This window comes from Pelophylax lessonae, assembly GCF_965119305.1.
Source record: "Pelophylax lessonae genome assembly, chromosome: 8".
NCBI lineage: Eukaryota > Metazoa > Chordata > Amphibia > Anura > Ranidae > Pelophylax > Pelophylax lessonae.
The window spans coordinates 35,172,354-35,197,614 of NC_138775.1; the positions used below are offsets into that span (position 1 = coordinate 35,172,354).

Consider the following 25,261-nt stretch of genomic DNA (forward strand, 5'->3'; position numbering starts at 1 on the left):
TAGTTTACCCACTTCACCTCCGGAGGATTTACTCCCTTTCATACCCAGGTGATTTTTTGCAATACGACACTGCGTTATTTTAACCACTTGCTGACCGCCCGGCGCAGTTTCACTGCGGCAGGTTGGCTCTGCTGCGCGGAACAACGTAGTGGCACGTCGGTCAAGCGAGTGGTGCTAGGGGGCAAGCACGCCGCCGGTGGTGCGCTCCCGCCCCCACTAAGCAGCGGGGATGCCGATCCACGGGACTGGCGGCTGCGATAGCCGCCGGGCACCCACGATCATTCCCTGCTGAGAGTTGTAAACACAGCCGACCTTTCTCCTCTCTGAAATGATCACAGAGTGCCTGTGATCCTTCCTTTTATATAGGAACACAGGTCTCTGTGATCATTTCACAAGTCCCTCCCCCATACAGTTAGAAAACACTCCCCTAGGCTCACACTTAACCCTTTGATCACCACTGTGTTAACCCCGTCCCTGCCAGTGTCATTAGTACAGTAACTGTGCATATTTGTAGCACTGATTACTGTAGTAATGTCACGGATACCCCCAAACGTGTCAATAATGTCAGTTAGGGGTCCGATCTGTTCGCCGCAATGTCGCAGTCCCACTAAAAATCGCAGCTCGCAGCAATTACTAGTAAAAATTAATAGATAAATGACATAAATCTTTCCCTTCGTTTTCCCTGCACAATCATTTTTGCGCAAACCAATCAAAATACCCTTATTGCAATTTTTTTTTACCAAAAATATGTAGCAGAATACAATTTGGCCTAAAAGGATGGAAATTTTTGATTTTTAAATTTTTTTGGGAATGTTATATAGCAGAATGTGAAAAATATTGTTTTTTTTTTCAGATCTGTTGCTATTTTTTTGTTTATAGCACAAAAAATAAAAATCGCACAGGTGATCAAATGCCACCAAAAGAAAGCTCTGTTTGTGGGGAAAAAAAGGACATCAATTTTATTTGGGTACAGCATCGCACGACCGCACAATTTTTCATTAACTATAATGCAGTGCCGAATCGCAATTGCGCGGTCGTGCGTCGCTGTACCCAAATAAAATGTATGTCCTTTTTTTCTCACAAACAGAGCTTTCTTTTGGTGGCATTTGATCACCTCTGCGGCTTTTATTTTTTATGCTATAAACAAAAAAAAAAAAGACAATTTTGAAAAAAAAAAAAAACAATACTTTTTACTTTCTGCTATAAAAGACATCCAATACAAAAATGTATAAAATCAAATTTCTTCATCAATTTAAGCCAATATGTATTCTACTACATATTTTTGGTAAAAATAAAAAAATCCCAATAGGGCTCTTTCACACGGTCCGCCTCCGTAGGCGGATCCGTGCTGCTCAGCGGGGATCGATCCGCCGATCCCCGCTGAGCCGGCGGATGACAGCTCCGTCTCCGCTTGCAGTGCGGAGAGGGAGGTGTCACAGCCCCCGCTGCTCTCTATGGGGGATCGGATGAGAGCGGACCGCCTGTCCGCTCTCATCCGATCCGATACCTGAACGGATGGAAAAATAGGGTTTCCATCCGTCCAGATTTCACGGTCAGGATCGGATACAGATGGCAGCGGGTGGCAGTGGAGGTGTCTCCGCTGACATCCGCTGCCCCATAGAGCTGCATGGAGGATCCGATCAGATCCGCCTAAAAAACTGACAGGCGGATCTGATCGGATCGCCCGTGTGAAAGAGCCCATAAGCGTATATTGATTGGTTTGCGCAAAAGTTATCACCTCTACAAACTATAAGACATATTTAATTAATTTAATTTAATTTAAAATATTCATTTTTTTTTTTTATTCTTTATTTAAAGGTATGCAATATGACATTGCAGTATGGTATTGTGATCCAACATCTAAAACATTATCCAAATGGAATATATAATAGAGTAATAGAGATATCGATAGACAAAATAACCAGGAAGGTTGATGGGTGACGGTGTGAAAAGATCGTATCTTTCCAATTGTTTCATCCATAACAAATAAAACCCACATTGTAAGGTAGAACCTCTGTTGGAGCCTTCAATACAAACCACACTGATAAAACAGAAAATAAAGAAAACAGGCACTAACCAGTGCATACAAGCAGTGCCAGGACAAGGTCATCCAGCGCCCAGGGCAAGGATGGCAAACTGTGCCCCCCCCTTCCCTTAGGATTAGGGTCAAGGCCCACCCATCCCTGCAACAAACCATTGCGCCCAGGGCAACTGTCCCTCTTGACCACCCCTTGTCCCGGCCCTGCGTACAAGACCTTAAGAGGGTATAGAGCAGTGATGGCAAACCTTGGCACCCCAGATGTTTGGAACTACATTTCCCATGATGCTCACCTATACTGCAGAGTGCAAGAGCATCATGGGAAATGTAGTTCCAAATATCTGGGGTGCTGAGGTTCGCCATCACTGGTATAGAGCAAGACCAAGGGGTAACAATGTGGGGGACATACACCTGTTCCTCACATCAGATGTGCCCAACTTTCATAACATACCAAGCAACATTTTTAATTTTTTATAGGTTAAAGTAGGAGAGAGTAGATTCGATTGGGTTAAGAGAAGAGGGGAAAGGAATAGAGAAAGGGGAAGAGAGAAGAAGAGAGAAAGAAGAAAAAATGTATGGAATTTTTATATATTTATTTTTACTAGTAATGGTGGCGACTTATAGTGGGACTGCGATATTACAGCGGACAAATCTGACACTTTTTTGGGGACCAGTGACACTAATACAGTGATCAGTGCTAAAAATATGCACTGTCACTGTACCAATGACACTTTGCAGGAACACAGGATCCATGCCTTCCCTATGGACAGAACAGCAATCTGCCTTCTTTACATTGGCCAATCAGCTGTTTGCTGCAGTGTAAGTAATATGCTGATAGGAGGAGATAGAAGAGTGACACAAAGAGGGAATAATCAGTTTGCTGTATCTCCTTTTACTGTCCAATCACAGGCTGGGGGAGGGACAAGACCTGTAAGTGTTACTGAACAGCAGTGAGAAAAATCAGGTCTCCTGCTCTGTCAGTGCGGACTGTACTGCAGTACAGAGCCATTTAGATCACAGGACTGGATGGGCAGAAATACAAATGCTTTGGCAGATAAACCTCCCACGTGTGTATTTTGTGTGTGTATGTAGCTGTTTGCCTGGAGATTAGCTTTAAAAATATATTTTCACATGTATTACTTATCTCTGAAAATTTTAGAGATCATTCACAACCAGGGGTATATTTATAAAACATTCACAGAGCTTTTCATCTTGGGAAGCGTTATGTACATTCAATTCGTTCTGTGTGAATGCTGGCAAAGTTGTATGTCCCCTAGCAATTTCCCTCCTGGTTGGATGCTCATTCATTCATAGGAGTAGGGAAATACTACTATATGGCCACTAGATGGAGCTGACAATTATGATAAATAAGCATTTATTTCCAATGATCATCCCCATCTAGTGGCCATGATGCAATATTTTTAATTTGCGCTATTCTTATCAACGAAGGACATCTGACCTGGAGAGAAAATAGTCTAGTAATATTTGATTTTGCCGGTATCTACACAGAACAAATGTAAATGCGTCAATGTAGCTTCACAGGACTGATAGCTCCGCACATTTTTTTTTATAAATACGTAAAGCAGCCAGTCATTTTTTTAGCAGCCTCACCAAATACTTTATTTTTAACTTTTTTGCTGCCAAGCAGTGCCGGGGCAAGGTCATCTAGTGCCCAGAGCAGGGATGCAAAACTGCACCCCCCTTCCCTTAGGTTTAGGGTCAAGGCGTCCCCCCCCCCCCATCCCTGCAATAAACCATTGCGCCAAGGGCAACTTCTCCCTCCTGCCCACCCCTTGTCCCAAGCCAGTGTTAATTTCGTCCACTAAAATGTTTTCGTCGACTAAATTAACACAATTTTAGTCAACTAAAATACGACTAAAAGTAAAACAATTCAGATGACTAAAATACAACTAAATCTAAAATGGCATTTTAGTCATAAGACTATAACTAAAACTAAATTGAAAATTGACATCATCAAAATTAACACTCCTCTGCTGGCCATTTCTAAATCGGCAACACGATTCCATCCAGAGCCTGTAATAATCGCACATTAAAGTCTAAACATGTATTGCACCACCGGATAAGTAAGGGGCATCTACTAAGCTGCTGAAAACTAAACAATTCAGAAAAAGGCTTTTTTTATATTTTTCCCTAATATTTAATGTTGGTAATATATTCAGGTAATATGTGCAATGACATTACAGCCAATAGAGTTTACAATTTTTTGGGTTTTTTGTATTTTAAAGTTGCACTTCGGTTTTGTCAAAAAGCAATATTTCTGTTTGTTTATGAAACTCGGTTTTATTTATAAAGATGTTATATATCACAATGGCTATAAGAGTCCATTCACACTGCCGCGACTTGTGAGGTGACTTGTGTGCCCTCAAGTCGCCCCAAGTCGCTTGACATAACAAAAGCAATGTTAATCAATGAGTACCGTCTTAATTGGCACTACTGAAGTCGCTCCGACTTCAGAAAAGGGTCCTGTACTACTTTGAGGCGACTTGTATCCGACTTGTCCCATAGACTTCAATGGGAGTCGCCTCCTTATCTTATTTGAAGCAACTTGTGGTCCGACTTGTGATCCGACTTTCCATTAAAATGATCCTGAACAAGAAAAAAATTGCATTTTTCTTAGAATTTTTAATAGCACAGGCATATGGCTCCTCTCCACCTGGGCGTTTTTGTTGCAGGAATTTATCAGGCATTTTTGGAGGCAGGAATTACTTTTTTTGGATTAAGTGTCTGGGGGGTCTAAAAGGTGTACCTGGGAAGTTTCAGCTCTGTAGCATGTCCAGAACCAGGAAAAAAAGATAATTTTTCTTATGATTTTTAGTAGCACAGGCATATGGCTTCTCTCCACCTGGGCGTTTTAGTTGCAGGCATTTATCAGGCATTTTTGGAGGCAGGAATTACTTTTTTTAATTGATTTAGTGTCTAGGGGGTCTAAAAAGTGTAAATAAAAATGCCCGATAAATGCCAGCAACAAATCGCCCAGGTGGAGAGGAGCCACTACCCTGCTCTATTAATAATTATAAGAAAATGATCTTTTTTTTCTGGTTCTGGACATGCTACAGAGATGAAACTTCACAGGTACACTTGTTAGACCCCCCAGACACTAAATCCAAAAAAATCATGCCTGCCTCCAAAAATGCCCGATAAATTCCTGCAACAAAAACGCCCAGGTGGAGAGAAGCCCTATGCCTGTAGATTTAGTCGACTAAAATATGACTAAAACTAAAACAATTCAGATGACTAAAATACAGTGGTGTAGTGGTTACCACTTTCACCTAGCAGCAAGAGGGTCACTGGTTTGAATCCCAACCACGACACTACCTGCCTGGAGTTTGCATGTTCTCCCTGTGCCTGCGTGGGTTTCCTCCGGGTACTCCGGTTTCCTCCCACACTCCAAAGACATGCTGGTAGGTAAATTGGATCCTGTATAAAAAAAATTGGCCCTACTGTGTATGTATGTGAGTTAGAGACCTTAGATTGTAAGCTCCTTGAGGGCGGGGACTGATGTGAATGTACAATGTATATGTAAAGCACTGTGTAAATTTACAGCGCTTTATACATTAATAAATAAATAAAATACGACAAAAACTAAAATGCCATTTCAGTCAAAAGACTATAACTAAATCTAAATTTGCTGCCAAAATGAACACTGTCCCAAGCATTGCGATCTATTTTCACTTTGTGATGGTAGGATTGTGTTTAATTCCCTTATTGCTTCTATTATTCAATAAATGTTCTCACATATACAGACCCAGCTGGCGTAAAAACACTAATTAAACACAAATGCATCTCCGCGGAGTAAAGTGAGCATTTTGTACTGATGTCTGTAAGAACACATGTCCCCGGTTTTTTACGCTGGATCAATAAAGTAACACAAGGGAGAACATTCCCCACCCCAAAGGCCAGGGATAGTGATAGACGGATACTTACTATACTCAACGCATCAATACATCATACATTATACATGATGAGGAGCGCAGAGAGGATGGAGATGCTTAGTGAAGATGGAAGTAGAAATTCAGATTTTTGCATTAAAATGAACTTGTGGTAAATAAAATGTATTAAGGATTAGTGTGCTTTCAAACAAAGTGCATTTTTCCTTGTTGCACCTTCCTCTGACCTTACCTAACCCACCTTCCCCCTCCACAGATGCACACTTACATCCATTCAGCGGATGCGGTTCTGCTGTTCGTTGGAATTTATTGGTTACATAATTAATCAGGTTGAAGAAATACTTTTTACTAGATGGTCTGCCCTATCTAGTTCAACCAATAGAAGAAAAAAAAAAATAGATATTAATAATAAAAATAATTATTTAAATAATTTTAATTAATTTTAATAAATTTCAATTCATGGGAAGGGGTTAATATTGTAGCCAGCAGTATAAGTTTACATATATATATATATATATATATAAATGTATAATATAATATATATATTATTTTATTTATATAATTATATATATTTATATTATATGTATATGCGCATGCATATTCTCATAAATTTGCATAGAAACACAATACTAGGGGCGAGTTCACACCTACAAAAAGGAGAACAAGCTGCAACGCATCAAAAAAGCGTGAAAAATGTGCATGCAAAAAAGCATCCTGAACGGATCTGAAGTGAGTTTTTGTGGTGTGAACCCGCCCTAAGGGCCAGTTCACACCACATGCAGTCCAGTGTGTTTTTTTTCTGCATCAAAAACGCATGGATAGTAGGTTATATGGTTTTCAATGGCATTGTTCACACCAGTGCTGTATGTTCCAGAAAAAAAGGTGCATTTTTTCTGCACAGGACTGTACTGGATTACAGTAAAACACATGAAAAACGCACGGAACACACATGTACTTATTTAAAGAGGATGTAAACCCTCCTCTGACACTTTTACCTATAGGTAAGCCTATGATAAGGCTCACCTATAGGCACTGTAAATATCTCCTAAACATGTACCGTTTAGGAGATATTTACCTTACATGCAGCCAATGACATCACTGGCGCATGCGCTCTGAAGGAACGGCTGCTGGTGCCGTTTCTTCAGAGCCCCGTGCCGTGACCATCGGCTCCGGCCGTCGTGACATCTCCGTGGCTTCGGCCAATCAGATGGCTGGATGCCGCGATCCCGGAAGATTTTTTACAAGCTGAAAGAGAAAGACATAATGAGCTAGTATGCATCGCATACTAGCTCATTATAAAATACTTACCTTAGAACGAGTCCCCGCCGTGCCACCCGCTTACCTCTATGACGGGCGACATGTCCAGTCGCCCGTCATAGAGGTAAGCGGGTGGCACGGCGGGGGCTCGTTCTAAGGTAAGTATTTCATAATGAGCTAGTATGCGATGCATACTAGCTCATTATGTCTTTCTCTTTCAGCTTGTAAAAAAAATAAATAAAATGTAACTGAGTTTACAACCTCTTTAAGGTTAAGAAAAAAGAGGGGGAAGAATACACTGGACTATATCAAATATGCGCATGCAGAAAAGTCCCCAGAACCCATCTGGACTGCGTTTTTATGGTGGGAACTGGTCCTTGGGCTCCGTTCACATATAGGCGTTTCGGATCGCGTGCAGAATTGCCGCGATTCCGAACCACTGCAAGTCACGGGACGCCCGAGTGATTTCCGTGACTTGCAATGACACCCCAAACGCGGTGTGATTTTGCCGCCCGAGGAATTGCGGTAAAATCGCGCAAACAGAATCGCGGGATGCCTGACGCCCAAAAGAAGTACAAGAACTTCAGTTTGGCGTCCCGTGATTCTGTTTGTGCAATTTTACCATGATTCCTCGGGGGGCAAAATCGTGCCGCGTTTGGGGTGTCATTGCAAGGCACAGGAATCGCTCGGGCGTCCGGTGACTTGCAATGGTTCTGAATTTCCGCACGCGATCCGAAACGCCTATATGTGAACGGAGCCTAGGCGATTCATTGGGCAACAATTGCACCGCGTTTGGGGTGCCATTGCAAGGCACAGGAATTGCTCGGGCGTCCCATGAATTGGAATGGTTCGGGGGCGACAATCGCGGCAAAATCACGCCGCGTTTGGGGTGTCATTGCAAGTCACGAATCGTTTGGGTGTCCCGTGACTTGCAATGGTTCAGGGGTGTCAATCCTGGCAAAATCGCACCACGTTTGGGGTGCCATTGCAAGTCATGGGAATCGTTCAGGTGTCCTGTGACTTGCACTGGTTTGGGGGCAACAATCGCGGCAAAATCGCGCAGAATTTGGGGTGCCATTGCAAGTCACGGGAATTGCTCAGGCGTCCCGTGACTTGCAATGGTTCGGAATCGCGCCAATTCTGCACGTGATCCGTAACGCCTATATGTGAACGGAGCCTAGGCGATTCATCGGGCAACAATCGCGGCAAAATCGCACCGCTTTGGGGTGCCATTGCAAGTCATTAATCGTTTGGGCGTCCCGTGACTTGCACTGGTTTGGGGGCAACAATCGCGGCAAAATCGCGCCGCGTTTGGGGTGCCATTGCAAGGCACGAATCGTTCGGGCGTCCCATAACTTGCATTGGTTTGGAATCGCAGGCAGAATCGCAGCAATTCTGCCCACGATCCGAAACGCCTGTATGCATCCGGACTGCGTTTCTATGGTGTGAACTGGCCCATTTTATTTCTGCCATGTTCTGGTAATAAAATGCATCCTCATTTCATATTCCTGTGTGCATGAGGCCTAAAAACGTATCAGGGGTGAAATCTGATAGCGATGAATGCAGCCTGCAGGGAATCTATCTGCATTGTGATCAGCTTTCTGCTACTGGTGACCCCCTGTGCCCAAATCGCGCTGTGATTGGCCGCCCGATGCCCCCTTGTGCCCAGGGCGCGCTCTGATTGGCTGCCCTCTGCCCCTCTGTCCGGTGACAGTGAATGAACTCCTCTCCCAGGACAGCGCTGAGCGCAAGCCACGCCCGTCCCCTCGACAAGCACACGCCCTCCCACGCCACCACTGGCTGAGCGCTGGTGTGGGGCCCCGCCCCTCGCAGTCTGCGCTGACATCAGTGCTGGGCAGGGAGGAATGGGCTGGCTGCTGCCGCTGGGGGAGCGGAGAGAGCAGAGCGCACAAAGGGCTCATCCTGAGCGGACGTGTCAGTGCAGCATCCTGCCCCCAGGTAAGGGGAATGTATGGGGAGTGCAGGGGGGCATGGACCGGTCCATGGGGGGAAGAGGGGAGGGGGGGGGGTCCAACCTGTGAGCCGGGGACAGATCCTGGAGGTGTAGGCTTCTTATGGGATGTCCCCTTTAATCCTGGATTTGACAGGCTGTGTGCTGGACCGGCTGCAGATAAGCCCTGTGGGTGCACAGGTGACACCTCTGATGGTGACCCCCCCCCTCCCCCCTTGACCTCTGCATTTTGGGAACATCTGGGCTGCTGTGTCAGATGTCAGGGGGGAGGGGGGTCAGCCCATCGCTACCAAATCCTAAATTGCACCACTCTGGCAACAAAAATCCCCCTCTTATATTTTTTTGCAGCAGAAGGAGCGAGACTCCAGGTTAAAAAATAAAATAGAGTGGGGGGTCTTGTTGCCAGACCCCCCCCCCAGCTTATTCTATCTGGCAACAAGATCATCTTGCTGTATTTTTATTTATTTTTTTAAAGTCTAATTTCTTTTGCTACAAAGGAAGTCTTCTTCCTCTTGCTGCATTTTTTTATTTAAAAAAAAAAAAAAAAAAAAAAAAAAAAATGTACAGGGAGGTTCCTGTGCTACCCCCCCCCCCCCCCCCATTCTGTCTTGTGGAGGTTCTGGTGACAATATCCCCCTGCTGTGTTTTTTATTTATTTTTATTTGGAGTCTCACATCTTCCACTGCAAAGGAAGTCTTCTTCCTCTTGTTGCATTCTTCATCCTAAAAAAAAAAAAAAAAAAAAAAAAAAATAGGAGGTCCATTTAAATAGGTCAAAGTAGCAGCTAATTCTGTCTTTCAGGGTTTCTAGTGACAAAATCCTCCTCCTGTAATATTTATTTGTAATATATATTGTAATATTTTTATTATTATTTTTTTAAATTTGGGAGTCTCACTTCTTTCGCTGCAGAGGAAGTCTTGTTCATTCTTCATCCTAAAAAAATAAATAAAATAGAAGGAAGTCCCTTTTTAACTAGCAGCTAATTCTGTCCTTTCAGGGTTTCTAGTGACAAGCTCTCCTTCTATAATATTTATGTGTTATATATATATATATATATATATATATATATATATATATATATATATATATATATATATATATATATATATATATTAGTAATATTTTTTTTATTTATTTATTTTTTTTAATTTGGGAGTCTCACTTTTGCTGCAGAGGAAGTCTTGTTCCTCTTGCTGCATTCTTAAAAAAAAAATAAATACAAGGAAGTCCCTTTTAAATAGGTTGGAGTAGCAGCTAATTCTGTCCTTTGAGGGTTTCTAGTGACCAGATCCTCCTGCTGTAATATTTTATTTTATTTTGGAGTCTCCTTTATTCCGCTGCAAAGGAAGTCTTGTTCCTCTTGCTGCACTCTTGATAGTAAAACAAAACGGGGGAAGGTCCTGATGAGAAGATTTGACCACCAGCTCATTCTGGTGACAAAATCCCCCTGTGGTATTTTTTTTTTTTTTTTGCAGCAGAAAGAGTGAGACTCAGTTTCCCAAAAATAAAATACAGCAGGAGATCCTGCCGAAACCCCCAGCCTATTCCGTTCCTTGAGGTTTCTAATGACAAGATCCTCCTGCTGTTTATTATTTTTTATTTTTTTTATTTGGTGTCTGACTTCTTTGGCTGCAAAGGAAGTCTTGTTCCTCCTGCTGCATTCTTCCTTATGGAAAAAAAAAAAAAATACACGGAGGTCCTCTTGTGTATGTTGGCCTACCAGCTCATTCTGTGCTTTGGGGGATCCTGGAGGTGTAGGCTTCTTATGGGATGTCCCCTTTAATCCTGGATTTGACAGGCTGTGTGCTGGACCGGCTGCAGATAAGCCCTGTGGGTGCACAGGTGACACCTCTGATGGTGACCCCCCCCTCCCCCCCTTGACCTCTGCATTTTGGGAACATCTGGGCTGCTGTGTCAGATGTCAGGGGGGAGGGGGGTCAGCCCATCGCTACCAAATCCTAAATTGCACCACTCTGGCAACAAAAATCCCCCTCTTATATTTTTTTGCAGCAGAAGGAGCGAGACTCCAGGTTAAAAAATAAAATAGAGTGGGGGGTCTTGTTGCCAGACCCCCCCCCAGCTTATTCTATCTGGCAACAAGATCATCTTGCTGTATTTTTATTTATTTTTTTAAAGTCTAATTTCTTTTGCTACAAAGGAAGTCTTCTTCCTCTTGCTGCATTTTTTTATTTAAAAAAAAAAAAAGAAAATGTACAGGGAGGTTCCAGTGCTACCCCCCCCCCCCCCCATTCTGTCTTGTGGAGGTTCTGGTGACAATATCCCCCTGCTGTGTTTTTTATTTATTTTTATTTGGAGTCTCACATCTTCCACTGCAAAGGAAGTCTTCTTCCTCTTGTTGCATTCTTCATCCTAAAAAAAAAAAAAAAAAAAAAAATAGGAGGTCCATTTAAATAGGTCAAAGTAGCAGCTAATTCTGTCTTTCAGGGTTTCTAGTGACAAAATCCTCCTCCTGTAATATTTATTTGTAATATATATTGTAATATTTTTATTATTATTTTTTTAAATTTGGGAGTCTCACTTCTTTCGCTGCAGAGGAAGTCTTGTTCATTCTTCATCCTAAAAAAATAAATAAAATAGAAGGAAGTCCCTTTTTAACTAGCAGCTAATTCTGTCCTTTCAGGGTTTCTAGTGACAAGCTCTCCTTCTATAATATTTATTTGTTATATATATATATATATATATATATATATATATATATATATATATATATATATATATATATATATATATATATATATATATATATATATATATATATATATATATATATATATATATATATATATATATATATATATATATATATATATTAGTAATATTTTTTTTATTTATTTATTTTTTTTAATTTGGGAGTCTCACTTTTGCTGCAGAGGAAGTCTTGTTCCTCTTGCTGCATTCTTAAAAAAAATAAATACAAGGAAGTCCCTTTTAAATAGGTTGGAGTAGCAGCTAATTCTGTCCTTTGAGGGTTTCTAGTGACAAGATCCTCCTGCTGTAATATTTTATTTTATTTTGGAGTCTCCCTTATTCCGCTGCAAAGGAAGTCTTGTTCCTCTTGCTGCACTCTTGATAGTAAAACAAAACGGGGGAAGGTCCTGATGAGAAGATTTGACCACCAGCTCATTCTGGTGACAAAATCCCCCTGTGGTATTTTTTTTTTTTTTGCAGCAGAAAGAGTGAGACTCAGTTTCCCAAAAATAAAATACAGCAGGAGATCCTGCCGAAACCCCCAGCCTATTCCGTTCCTTGAGGTTTCTAATGACAAGATCCTCCTGCTGTTTATTATTTTTTATTTTTTTTATTTGGTGTCTGACTTCTTTGGCTGCAAAGGAAGTCTTGTTCCTCCTGCTGCATTCTTCCTTATGGAAAAAAAAAAAAAAATACACGGAGGTCCTCTTGTGTATGTTGGCCTACCAGCTCATTCTGTGCTTTGGGGGTTTCTAGTGTCAAGATCCTCCATTATTATTATTATTATTATTATTAATAATAAAAATAATGATATTGTAGTTTGGAGTCTCACTTCTTTAGCTGCAAAGGAAATCTCGTTCTAACTGCATTCTTGATCATAAAAAAAAAAAAAAAGAGAAAACACTCACAGGAAGAGTTTTGATGAGTATGTTGGACTACCAGCTCTGTGCTTTGGGGGTTTCTAATGTCAAGATCCTCCCACTGTATTAATAATAATAATAATAATAATAATAATATTTAGTTTGGAGTCTCACTTCTTCAGCTGCAAAGGAAAGGAAATCTCTTCCTTCTCGCTGCATTCTTGACCATAAAAAAGAAAACACTCACAGGAAGAGTCTCAATGAGTATGTTGGACTACCAGCTCTGTGCTTTGGGGGTTTCTAGTGTCAAGATCCTCCCACTGTATTATTATTATTATTATTATTAATTTGGTTTGGAGTCTCACTTCTTCTGCAGCAAAGGAAGTCTTGTCTCCCATGCTGCATTCTTGATCATAAAAAGAAAACACTCACAGGAAAGGACCTGATAAGTAGATTGGATCCCTGGCTCAATCTGTGCTTTTGGAGGTGAACCGAAAGGGAGGAAACAATGGAGGGAGCGGGACTGTTCAGCTGCTGATCATCAGATAAAAATAAATATTGAATAACCGACAACAACAATAAACTTTATCTGTAACAAATAAACAATATTTATTTTTATCTGATGATCAGCAGCTGAACAGTCCCGCTCACTCCATATTTATTTTTATTTTTTTACCTTTCTGTTCATCCTTTCAAGGATAGAAGTCTCCTTTATGTCCGTCTTTTAAGTCCCCGGTCACACTAGCGCGACTTGGTCGCCTGACAAGTCGCGGTGGGTCGCCTGCCATAGATTAGCACAGGAGCCGTTCTAATAGGAGCGACACAAGTCGCTCCGACTTAGAAAAGGGTCCGGAGCTACTTTGAGGCGACCTGCATTGACTTCAATGATATGAAGTCCGTACATGTCGCGCCGAGGTTGCGGTGCACGCTATGCACCGCGACTTCACAGGTCGCCCCAGCAAGTAGCGTCGCCCCTGTCTGAACGAGGTCAAAAGGTCCCCCCCCTCCCCCCACAGTCGTAGACTTGAAGTCTCACTCCCTCTGCTGCAAGGAAGTCTTGTTTCTTTTGCTGCATTCTTGATAAAAAAAGCAAACTCACAGGGAGGGTTGCGATGGGTAGGTTGGACCTCTAACTTAAGCTGGATACACACTATACAATTGTCTTTAGATTTTTTTTCTTTTAGATTTACCAAAACCATATAATGAGGTCACACCTAAACACTTACAATTTGTATGCAGTCAGGCCGGCCCGTAAGCTGGCCATACACTTGCCGAAAAATCGTTCAAGCTCATTTTCGAAAAAGGAAAAATCGGCCGTGAGAGCAGACGATCGTGCCATCATGTAATGACCGAATTTCGAACGATAAATCGTTAAATGAATCAGTTTTTCGTTCAGTTTGTTTCATACATTTAGTGCAAACAGTTCAGGAGAGAAACACATTAACCTTTCAATTTATTGGTCGTCCGGCAGAACATTTCCAAACTTGTCCTTCGATCTCTTGGCTCAATGTCACAACCGTTTACCAATTTGTGCCCAATAACTGGCTGAAAACCGAACGAACTGTCCGAATCACGGCCTCTTTTTCTTTTTCTTTCTTTTTCTTCTCTTTCTCTTTCTCTTTCTTTTTCTTCTCTTTCTTCTTTTTCTTTTTCTTTTTCCTCTTTCCTTTTTCCTCTTTTTTTCTTCTTTTTCTTTTTCCTTTTTCCTCTTTTTTTCTTTTTCTTTTTCCTTTTTTTCTTTTTCCTTTTTTTCTTTTTCCTTTTTTTCTTTTTCTTTTTCTTTTTTTTTTTGTATAGTATATGACCAGCTTTATACTACATAGTTGAAGGTAAATCTAAAGAGAATTGTACAACAAAAGTTGTATAGAGTGTATCCATCTTTATTCTGTCCTTTGGGGGGTTCTGGCGACAGGACACCCCCCCCCCCCCTGCCATATTCTTCTTCTTTCTTTTTTCTTTTTTTTTTCAACTTGAAGTCTCACTCCCTCAGCTGCAGGCAAGTTTTGTTCAACTTGCTGCATTCTTTCAAGTATTAAAAAAAAAAAAAAAAAAAAAAGTGATGAACTTTAGTTGCAATAAACAATCTGTGCTCTGTGCGTTATCAATGAGCGGAGGTTAAATGGTGAAAAGTAATTTTTTAAATCTATTCAAACGCGGCCAGTGATACCGGGGGGCTGAAATCTGACCGATTTGCGTGCGTTTTTTAAATCTCAGCGATGGGCGAGGATCTGCGACCAATTTACAAACTCTCTAGCCCAGAAAGTGGCGAAGAGGGATCAGTGCAGCGTTTCGGCGCGCCCGGCTTTTAGGAATCAGTGCGCCCCCCAGGTCAGGTCACCGATCAGCTACAAAGTGTCCCTGAGGATCCTTACAATGTGACTACATCTATAGGATGCAGCCTGTGCCCCCCCCCCCCTCCACAGAGCCCCCTCCGCACACAGGACTGCCGCCCAGCCAACCATGCCTCCATCTGACCCACTCCCGGGGGGCCGCCGACAGATTTTTCACTGCGGGCCAAATTAATCCGAGTGGCCCAGATCTGGATACAGATAGGAAGCCGCATTAGTTGGGCATCACTGATCAGTGGCACAGCTGCTGTGGAAACCTCTTAGGAAGAGAGCGCCATCTTCTGCCGCTCCGCTAAAGGGTTCTGTAGTGCGACCGCATTGATTGATTATTGGGAGACTGATTGATCAAGTAGCAACTGCCGCTTGGGCATTGGTGTCCACTGATTTGATTGAATTTTTTTTTAACTGTTTGTATAATATTATAAATATTCTAATATTATTATATTATTATATTAGTATTATTAGAATTATTAATATAAATATTTATTATTATTGATTTTTATTATTATTATTCAACTCGGCTCTGAAAGATTTTACCCTCCATGCACAGAGCATTTTTTTTCTTGGCTAATCAGCACTGCACTACTTTAACTGGCAATTGCGCAATCATGAAACGTTGTATCCAAAATCCATTTTATATCATTTTGTTTTCGCACAAATAGAACCTTCTTTTGGTGGTATTTGAGTTTTTTTATTCTTTTGGGTTATTAATGAAAAAAAACCCATAATTTTGAGGGGGGGGGGGGTGAAAAAAAAATAAAAAAAAATGTAATTTTGATTTTCTTTTTTTATTTTTTTTGATCAAAATGTATTCTGCTACATGTCTTTGGTTTAAAAAAAAAAAAAAAAAAAAAAAATCCCGATAACTTTTGCGCAAACCAATCATACACTTATTGCGTCTATAAACTAGGGGAAAGATTTGTCATTTTTTACTTTTATTTTTTTTTACTAGTAATGGCGACGATCAGCGGTGTTTTTTTTTTTTTTTTTTTTTTTTTTTTTTTTTTTTGCGGTACTGCGACATTGCAATGAACAAATCAGACCCCTAACTGACTTTTTTGAGGGGACCAGTGACATTACAGTAATCAGTGCTAAAAATATGCACGGTTACTGTACTAATGACAGTGGCAGGGAAGGGGTTAACACCAGGGGCGATCGAAGAATTAAGTGTGCTCCTAGGGAGTGCTTTCTAACTGTGTGGGGGATGTACTCAATAGATGAACATAGAGATCTGTGTTCCTGAATAGCAGGCACACCAGATCTCTGTGTTCATCTGTGACATAACGGCGGTCTGCCTTGTTTTTGCAAACTGCTATTCCGTCTCCATGGGGAGCTATCGCGTCCGCCGGACCCACTGATTGGCACCCCCTCTGGCCAATCGGCACGTGTGCACGCCCTCAGCGGCCCGCGCGCACCCCCACTGTCTAGTACACAAAAAGACGTACATGTACGTTGTTTCGCGTAATAGAGCCGACCTGCCGCAGTAAAACTACAGCAGCTGGTCGGCAAGTGGATAAAAACAGACAGCGGTCGGCACGAACACACGTGAGCCGACTCCATAGAAAGCCGGTTCTGTTCACATGTCGTGCGAATCGGAGGCAGTTCAAAAAGCATCCAATTCGCATATGTGATTTGAGCTTTATTCTATATAATCTAACTATTTATAATACATAGAAAACAAATGTATCCATTTAAATTTAAAGCGTAACTCCACTTTTGTTGAGAAAAAAACATTCCCCTCTGGGTGATCTCTGTACATTACAAGGATTATAACAAACTTTGTTGCAGATTCCTACCATTTAGTTGTTCTGAAGAAATCATTGTTTGTTCCTCTGTGCTGAGTGGGTCAAACGGGAGTGGTTTCATAATTATCTATCAGCTGTGCAGCTGCAGAGCACTAATGAGGAAATCTGCTGGTCCTGCATCCCTTTAGACGTGTTCCTATTGGGAGTATCTCACCAAAAATGACATTTGTGTTGCAGGGGATGCCAGAAATCTGACTTGTATCTTAGTGCAGACTTCTGGGAAAATTGGTGAGCCAATCACACAAGCAGGAAATGGATGTTTCTGGGGGTGTGGTCAGTATACATTCTGTGTACAGAACAGCTCCAGGCGGCCATATTGTATTGCATTTTCAGAAAATGACTACAGCTTCGGATTAAAAAGGAAAGGTCATTTTTAATAACGTTCAATTACAATATGATTTGTGTCGCAATTCTATACACTATATTGTAGGGCTGGGCGATAAAACGATACCGATAGGTATCGCGATAGTCCCGTGCTCGATAGCAATAAGAAAACTTGAACGATAAATCGAAAAGTCCGCTCCGGGTTTAAACTTTTAAAAATGGCGCCGCCCGGCGCCAACACGTCATTGCGCACACGCCGCCGCCGCTCGGGAGAGTCCGAGAATAGCCGAAATTACACGAGCGGTGGCGGCGGGTGCGCAATGACGTATCGGCGCCGGGCGGCGCCATTTTTAAAACGAAGGCGCCTCTGGAACAGGTAAGTGAAACAGCTTCACTACCTGCCGTTATGCAGGGCTGCGGGCACACTACAAGGGATGCAGTGCTGCGGGCATGGTCTACCTGTACCATGCCCACAGCACTGCATCTCCCGTAGTATGCCCACAACCCCGGATCCTCTTGCACCATGCCAGTCACCCTGCATTCTCCTGCACCATGCCAGTCACCCTGCATTCTCCTGCACCATGCCAGTCACCCTGCATTCTCCTGCACCATGCCAGTCACCCTGCATTCTCCTGCACCATGCCCGCCGCCCTGCATTCTCACCCTAGGGTCCTTATTTTAAATGGGTAATAAAAAATATCAATATATATCGATATCGACCGATATGAAACACTGATATCGTGATACAGTTTTCAGCCATATCGCCCAGCCCTACTATATTGTTTTTTCTTATTTGCTACTTTTTTCCCCCATGAAAGTGGAGTTACCCTTTAAACATTTTGACTCTGGTTACTTCAGCCACAACTCCTATTTTAGGTGCCCCCCCCCCCCTTTCACATTAGGTGATTTGGAATAGTGGGCAGAAACGCTGCAATGCTTCCCACGATTCTAGATCCCGGCAAAACAAGCGTCTGTGTGCCACCCCAAAGGCGGTGCGTTTTTTTTTTTTTTTTTTTTTTTGCTGTGATTTTCCATCCAATAGGCTCTCATGGCAAAAGGCGCATTTAAAAATTGTGTTGTGCTTGCCGCAGAAAAAAGGGGTGTGAGCTGCTTTAGGGAAACAAACGCGCATAGGGCAGCCCGTTGAAACCAATGGGCTGCCCTATGAGGGACAAGCGGAAATGTGCTTAAACCGCACTTTTAAGTTCGCAAGCAGGAACACTCGTACCTATAGCGTGATATCTAAACTGGACCGAAGTGAGATTTATAAAAAAAATCGCTATTCCAGAATGTGTTCTGAACTCGGAAAAGTCCCTTCTATTGTTCCCAGCCTCCTCCATATCTCCTATATCTTCCTGCTGTGATCTGACTTCCTGTAAGAGGGTGGCTACGTTCCTCCCATGGTCCCTCTGTATGTAGGGACGTAGCCACCCTCTCTTGCTCCCTCCTCAGGTGGATTAAGGGATTTCTAGTGTGCATAGAGCACTGCACATGACTGCAAATAACATGCACTGCTCGTTCCAAGGGGGGTGGGGGAGGAGAGGTTCAGACCTCAATGAGGATATTCCAAGGCGATGGAAGAAACGATTACAGGGCCATTAAGTAGTGAATATTTATGGATTATTTTTAGAGATAAGGATATCATTTAGTGTCGCTTTAAGGGTTAGTTTGGATCGCTGTAAACCACTCCGATTAGACCCACTCAGCACAGAGGCGCACACAGGGATTTCTTCAGAATAAAAAAAGGTAGGAATCTGCAACAAAGTTTGTTAAAAGGTTTTGCAAAACCAAAGTGGAGTTGCGCTTTAAATGGGTTGCATTGGTGGGAGCTGAAATGACTGGGGGTATTATTCTTGCTGTGGCTGTGGAAAATGCACACCCCTGGCTGCTGCCTCTGCAGCTAAAGAGGGACTGATTTGGGGTATCAGATATATTTTTTACAAATATATATTTTTAAGCTAGTATCGGATATATTTATTTTTTTACATGTTGCGTGCCAAGCTGGCCGTACACTGTACAATCTCCTTTAGATTTACCAATACTATGTAATATAAGGTCAAACCTAAAGGCTCCATCTACCATCCCTCAAGCTAATGTCACCCTGATGCTGATGGAGAGGGGCAGAGGAGGGTCAAACAAAGATGCCATGCAGGCAGCCGCTCCTGCGCAAACCGCCGTAGGTCTGTCGGTCGTGCGCAGGCAGCTAGGGGGCAAACACGCGCTGCCGGTGGCGCGCTCCCGCCCTCACTCATCAGCGGGGACTCCGATGCATGGGGCAGGCAGTTCCGATTGCCACCTGGCACCCGCGATCGCTCCGCGCTGAGAGGACAGTCGGCAGTTGTAAACACAGCCGACCGTTCTTCTCCCTGGAATGATCATAGAGCACCTGTGATCCTTCTATATAGGATCACATGTCTATGATCATTTCACAACCCACGCCCTCCCCTCCCCCCCCCCCCACAGTTAGAATCACTCCCCTAGGCTCACATTTAACCCCTTGATCACCCACAATGTGAACACCTTCCCTGCCAGTGTCATTATTACAGTAACAGTGCATATTTATAGCACTGATTACTGTAGTAATGTCACTGGTCCTCTCCAAAAGTGTCAAAAATGTCAGTTAGGGGTCCGATCTGTCCGCCGCAATGTCGCAGTCCCACAAAAAAACGCAGATTGCCGTCATTACTAGTAAAAAATAAAAAAAATGACAAATCTTTCCTGTAGTTAGTAGACGCGATAACTTTTGCGCAAACCAATCAAAATACGCTTATTGCGATATATATTTTTTTTTCTATCAAAAATATGTAGCAGAAAACAAATTGGCCTAAAATGTTAAATGTGATTTAATTATTAATTTAATTATTTTTTTTTGGGAGAATTTTATATAGCAGAATGTTAAAAATATTGTTTTTTTTTTTTTTATTTATTTTTTTTTCAGAATTGTCGCTCTTTTTTTTTTTTTTTTTTTTTTTTTTTTTTTAGTTTATAGCGCAATGAATAAAAATCACACAGGTGATCAATAGCATCAAAAGAAAGCTCTATTTGTGGGGAAAAAGGACATGAATTTTATTTGGTTACAGCGTCGCACGACCGCGCAATTGTCCGGTAAAGTAACGCAGTGCCGAATCGCAAAATATGGCCTGGTCATTAAAGGGGCAAATCCTTCCGGTCCAGAAGTGGTTAAAAGTCGCTGTGAGTTGAGTCACATTGATTGAAATAAATGTGTTTTCACTTGTCATGCAACCTTTTGTCACCGGTTGCATTGCAGGCCACATCAGTGTGAAGAAGGGTTAATCCTGGTGCCTGTGCCGTTCTTGGCTGCATTCACAAATGCCTGACATGGTTCGGTCTCTGCTGCGTAGGGCGATTTCCAAGCCGCATTCGGTTTGACCCGAGGCTTATGCTACCCTTCTAAGAGATCTTTGACTTTCCTGGATCTTGCTTGTATCCACATTACATTGTGTTTTGGCAACTGTGATGCTTGTAAAAGTAATTATTAGAACTGTGTACATATAACCTGTATTATTCATTGCCAGGAAGACACCAGCTTTGTGCAGCCCAGACCTCGGCATTTCCTGATAGGAGCAGCTCGACCTGGTCTACGTTTCCCCGTAACATCGTTTTTATTACTCGTCTTTCCTGCCTTCACTCCGGACGGTCCACTTTTGGCTGTAGATGAAGGCTCCGTTCATACCAATGCGATTTTTTTTTTTTTTTTTTTTTTTTTTTGCAGAAATGCAGGACGTTTTTTTAACATATGTTCTAAAGCCTCGTACACACGTACCGATCGTCGGCCGAACGATCGGCCGTCTTTTGTCCATGGCTGTCGTGTCTGTTGAAAACTGCAAAAGACTGCACACGAATTTTGTCGGCTAACAGCCGACTTTCCTTGTCTTTTTCCTTTTCTGAGCATGCCCAGTCTTGCAAATCTGCTGTCTGTCGGCCGAAATCTGTACTGACTGGCGAACAATCGGCCGTTCTGGTGTTGGCCAACAAAAAAATTTTAATGCTTGCACGACAGATTCTGTTCGGCCGAAAATGCGCTGTTGGAAGCATCATACTAACAAGCCGACAATCGGCCAATCGGTCGTCGGCCGAATATTTACGGCCGACAATCGGTACGTGTGTACGGGGCTTTATGGAACACGTTCCCATCAATGCATTTTTGTGCCTCTGCCTTTTTGGAAAGGGTCGGGACTTTTTAAATGTAAAACGGTGTTTTATTTTGCGCTTTTTTTTTTTTTTTTGCTTCAATAGACTTCAATGGAGAAGCTGCAGAAAAGCATGTGGTGCGTTTTTTACCGCAAATTTGCCTCGATTTGCGTCTCTAAATGTGCCCCCCCCCCCAAAAAAAAAGCATAAAAAAACTTAAATCGTGGTAAAATGGCAGTTAACCACTTGCCGACCGCCGCACGACTATCTACGTCGGCGGTCAGCCCCTCACAGGCAAACTAACGTAGGGCTACGTTGCTTGCTTGTGAGGGTCTAGGGAGCGAGCGTGCGCCCCCGGAGGCGCGCTCCCGCGTGGTCACGGACCCCCCCCGCGCGTGTGACCAGCGGACCCGATGTCCGCCGGCCACTCGGCGATCGGCGGGGGAGAGGGAGAATGTCAGGCAGCTTGTGTAAACAAGCTGCCTGTCATTCTCCTCGCTGCAAAGACACTGATCACATGGATCTACTATGTAGATCCGTTGATCAGTGTCCTTACAGCTGAAGCCACAGCCAATCACAGTAGAAAGCACGCCCCTAGGGACACACAGCCCCTCCCTCCCAAATAAAGTTAACCCCTTCACTACCAGTGTATTTTTACAGTAACAGTGCATATATATATAGCACTGATTACTGTAGAAATGTCACTGGTAACCCCAAAAGTGTCAAAAATGTCAGTCAAGGGTCCGATCTGTCCGCCGCAATGTCACAGTACCGCAAAAAAAATCGCAGATCGCCGCCATTACGCGTTAAAAAAAAAAACAACAAATCTTTCCCTTTGTTAGTAAACGCGATAACTTTTGCGCAAACCAATCAAAATACGCTTTTTGCAATTTTTTTTTTTTTTTTTTTTTTTTTTTTTTTTTTCCAAACATAGGTAGCATAAAACAAATTGGCCGAAAAATTTTAAAAAATTTTGATTTTTACATTTTTTTAGGGGGAATTTCATATAAAAAAATGTGAAAAATATTGCTATTTTTGCAAAATTGACGCTCTTTTTTTTATAGCGCGTGATCAAAAAATCGCACAGGTGATCAAATACCACCAAAAGAAAGCTCTGTTTGTGGGAAAAAAAGGACGCCAAATTCGTTTAGGTACAGCGTCGCACGACCGCGCAATTGTCCGTTAAAGTCACGCAGTGCCGAATCGCAAAATACCCCCTGGTCGGAATGGGGGTAAAATCTTCCGGGGCTTAAGTGGTTTAAAAAAAAAAAATTGCAACATTGTTGCAGCGGACAAATCTTGACACTAAGGCCCCTTTCACACATATGATCTGATCAGATCCGCCTGTCAGTTTTTTTAGGCGGACTGGATCGGATGCTCCATGCATCCCTATGGGGCAGCGGATGTCAGTGGAGACATGTCCGCTGCCATCCGATCCGATCCTGTCTGTCAAATCCGGACGGATGGAAACCCTATTTGCCATCTGTCCAGCGGATCAGGTTCAGATGAGAGCGGACAGGCGGTCCGTTCTGATCCAATTCCCCCATAGAGGACAGCGGGGATCGATCCCCTGCTGAGCAGAACGGCTCCGTCGATGGAACAAAGCCATGTGAAAGGGGCCTTAGGGGTTGATTTACTAAAACTGGAGAGTGCAAAATCTGGTGCAGCTGTGAATAGAAACCAATCAGCTTGCAGTTTTTTTTTTTTTTTTGTCAAAGCCTAATCGAAGAAGCTGAAGTTAGAAGCTGATTGGCTACCGTGCACAGCTGCACCAGATTTAGCACTCAATAGTTTTAGTAAATTCCACTCCTAAGTGACCCTTTTTTGGGGACCAGTGACACTAATACAGCGATTAGTGCTAATAACACTGTCGGGGAAGAGGTTAACATCAGGGGCGATCAAAGGGTTAAATGTGTTCCTAGGGAGTGTTTACTAACTGTGAAGGGATGGCCTAATTGAAGGAAAGCAGAGATCTCCATCTTCCTCTGTGACAGAATGGCGGTCTGCCTTGTTTACATAGACAGACCGCCGTTCTGCCTCTCCTGTGAACGATTGGCGGGTCCCGGTGTGCCCCAGACCCAGTGCATGAAATCGCATTCCTGTATGTCATGTGGCGCAGGAGGGTCGCCCTGCCGCAGTATATCTGTGTGGGGCGCTCCTCAAGTGGTTAACATTTGGGATGACGCCGATTCCCACGTAGCGCCGACGTATCAGCTTGGAACGATTTATCTTATCAGTTGTATTTGGGACTCTTTCCAGGATCCGTACCATCTGCTGAGCACCTTCCTTAGAGTAGATGTAACACTTGAGCGATGGCTGCGTGACATTTCTCAGGGGGTTTCCTGATGGTGACAACACTGGAATATCCCTACGTAATGAGTGTCACAGCAACCACTTGCAGCCTGCCAATACAAAAGAACAGATTGGAGACTGGGACAGAGTGTTGTCATCCATAACAGGAAGTGGCTGAACAATGGCCTTCATGGCGGGATCACCAACTATTATTTTATAGAAGGCTTCACATTTTCCAAATGTTACTGATGATGTTACACACGTGTCTTCTAGGACAAAATGATCAGTAAAATACTTGCGTATAGATGCGTTTAAATGCATAAAGATACGTATACATAAATGGGTTTCATTCACATTGCCATAAAAAATGCGTATACAAGTGTTTTTTAACCAGTTCCCGCCTGGCCAAGAACAAAATGACGGCCAGGTCGGTCTTTCGTCGATCCGGTTGGACGTCAAATAACGTCCTATCGGATTGCGCCCGCGAGGCCGCACTGCTGATCGATCTGTTTGGGCACAGCTGATGACTGATCAGTGTCCTGACTCGCTGCGTGTACAATGTGACTGCTTTGATCAGTCACAGCAGGTCACATGACAGCTGTAAACCAATGGATGGCTTCCTTTCATTCCATCCATTGTGTACAATCGTATTGCTAGCTGTTATTGGTCAGTGTGATCACATGTTAACGGACAGGGTCCATCACAGCATATCTGCACTGCTCTGGCCAATCACAGCTAATCACAACAAAACACAATGAATGAATCCATTTCATTCAGTAAAATGCTTATAGCAATGAAATACACTGCTATAAGCAACCAAAAAAAAACAAAACAAAAAAAAACTGTAAACCCTTCCCCAGAATAGTGGTGTGTGTATATGTGTATATGTGTATATGTATGTATGTATGTATGTATGTATGTATGTATGTATGTATGTATGTATGTATGTATATATATATATATATATATATTTTGTGTGTTATATATCACACACATTATATATATATATATATATATATATATATATATATATATATATATACATACACACACACACACACACACACACACACACACACACACACACACACACACACACACACACACACACACACACACACACATATATATACATACACATATATATTGTGTGTGATATATAATGACACACACACACATATATATATATATATATATATATATATATATATATATATATATATATATATAATTATGTGTGTGTATAATAAATAAATATATATTACACAGATTATCATATACCAACAAAAAGCTCTATTTGTGTGAAAAAAAATGTATATAAATGTAGTCTTGGTACAGCATTGCATGACCACGCAATTGCTAGTTAAAGTAGTGAAGTGCTGCGTAGCAAATAATGGCCTGGTCATGAAGGGGGTAAAACCTTCTGGAGGACAAACTGTTTTTTTGTTTTTTTTTTTTAAGAGAAAATTATTGCAGCCACCGAAAAACTGGGTAGCTGCAATATGTCTTTTTTTTTTTTTTTTTTTTTGTACTGACACCAGTCGGTGTCCCTAAACTCTGAATTCAAAGGAGGACCGCTCAGCTAGAGAAGGGGAG

General features: G+C 42.4%; 1 protein-coding gene across 2 annotated transcripts in view; it reads left to right on the top strand.

Annotated features, from left to right (window-relative positions):
* The first annotated feature begins 9,052 nt into the window (after positions 1-9,052).
* The window catches only part of CAMK1 (calcium/calmodulin dependent protein kinase I), a 234,217-nt gene continuing 218,008 nt past the window's right edge, over positions 9,053-25,261 (top strand). The window contains exon 1 of one of the 2 annotated variants that reach the window (XM_082265775.1): positions 9,053-9,162. In XM_082265775.1, the coding sequence (XP_082121901.1) occupies positions 9,069-9,162 (94 nt within the window). In that variant the 5' untranslated portion in view covers positions 9,053-9,068. The remainder of the gene's footprint in view (positions 9,163-25,261) is intronic. The other variant, XM_082265774.1, reaches the window with a different exon arrangement.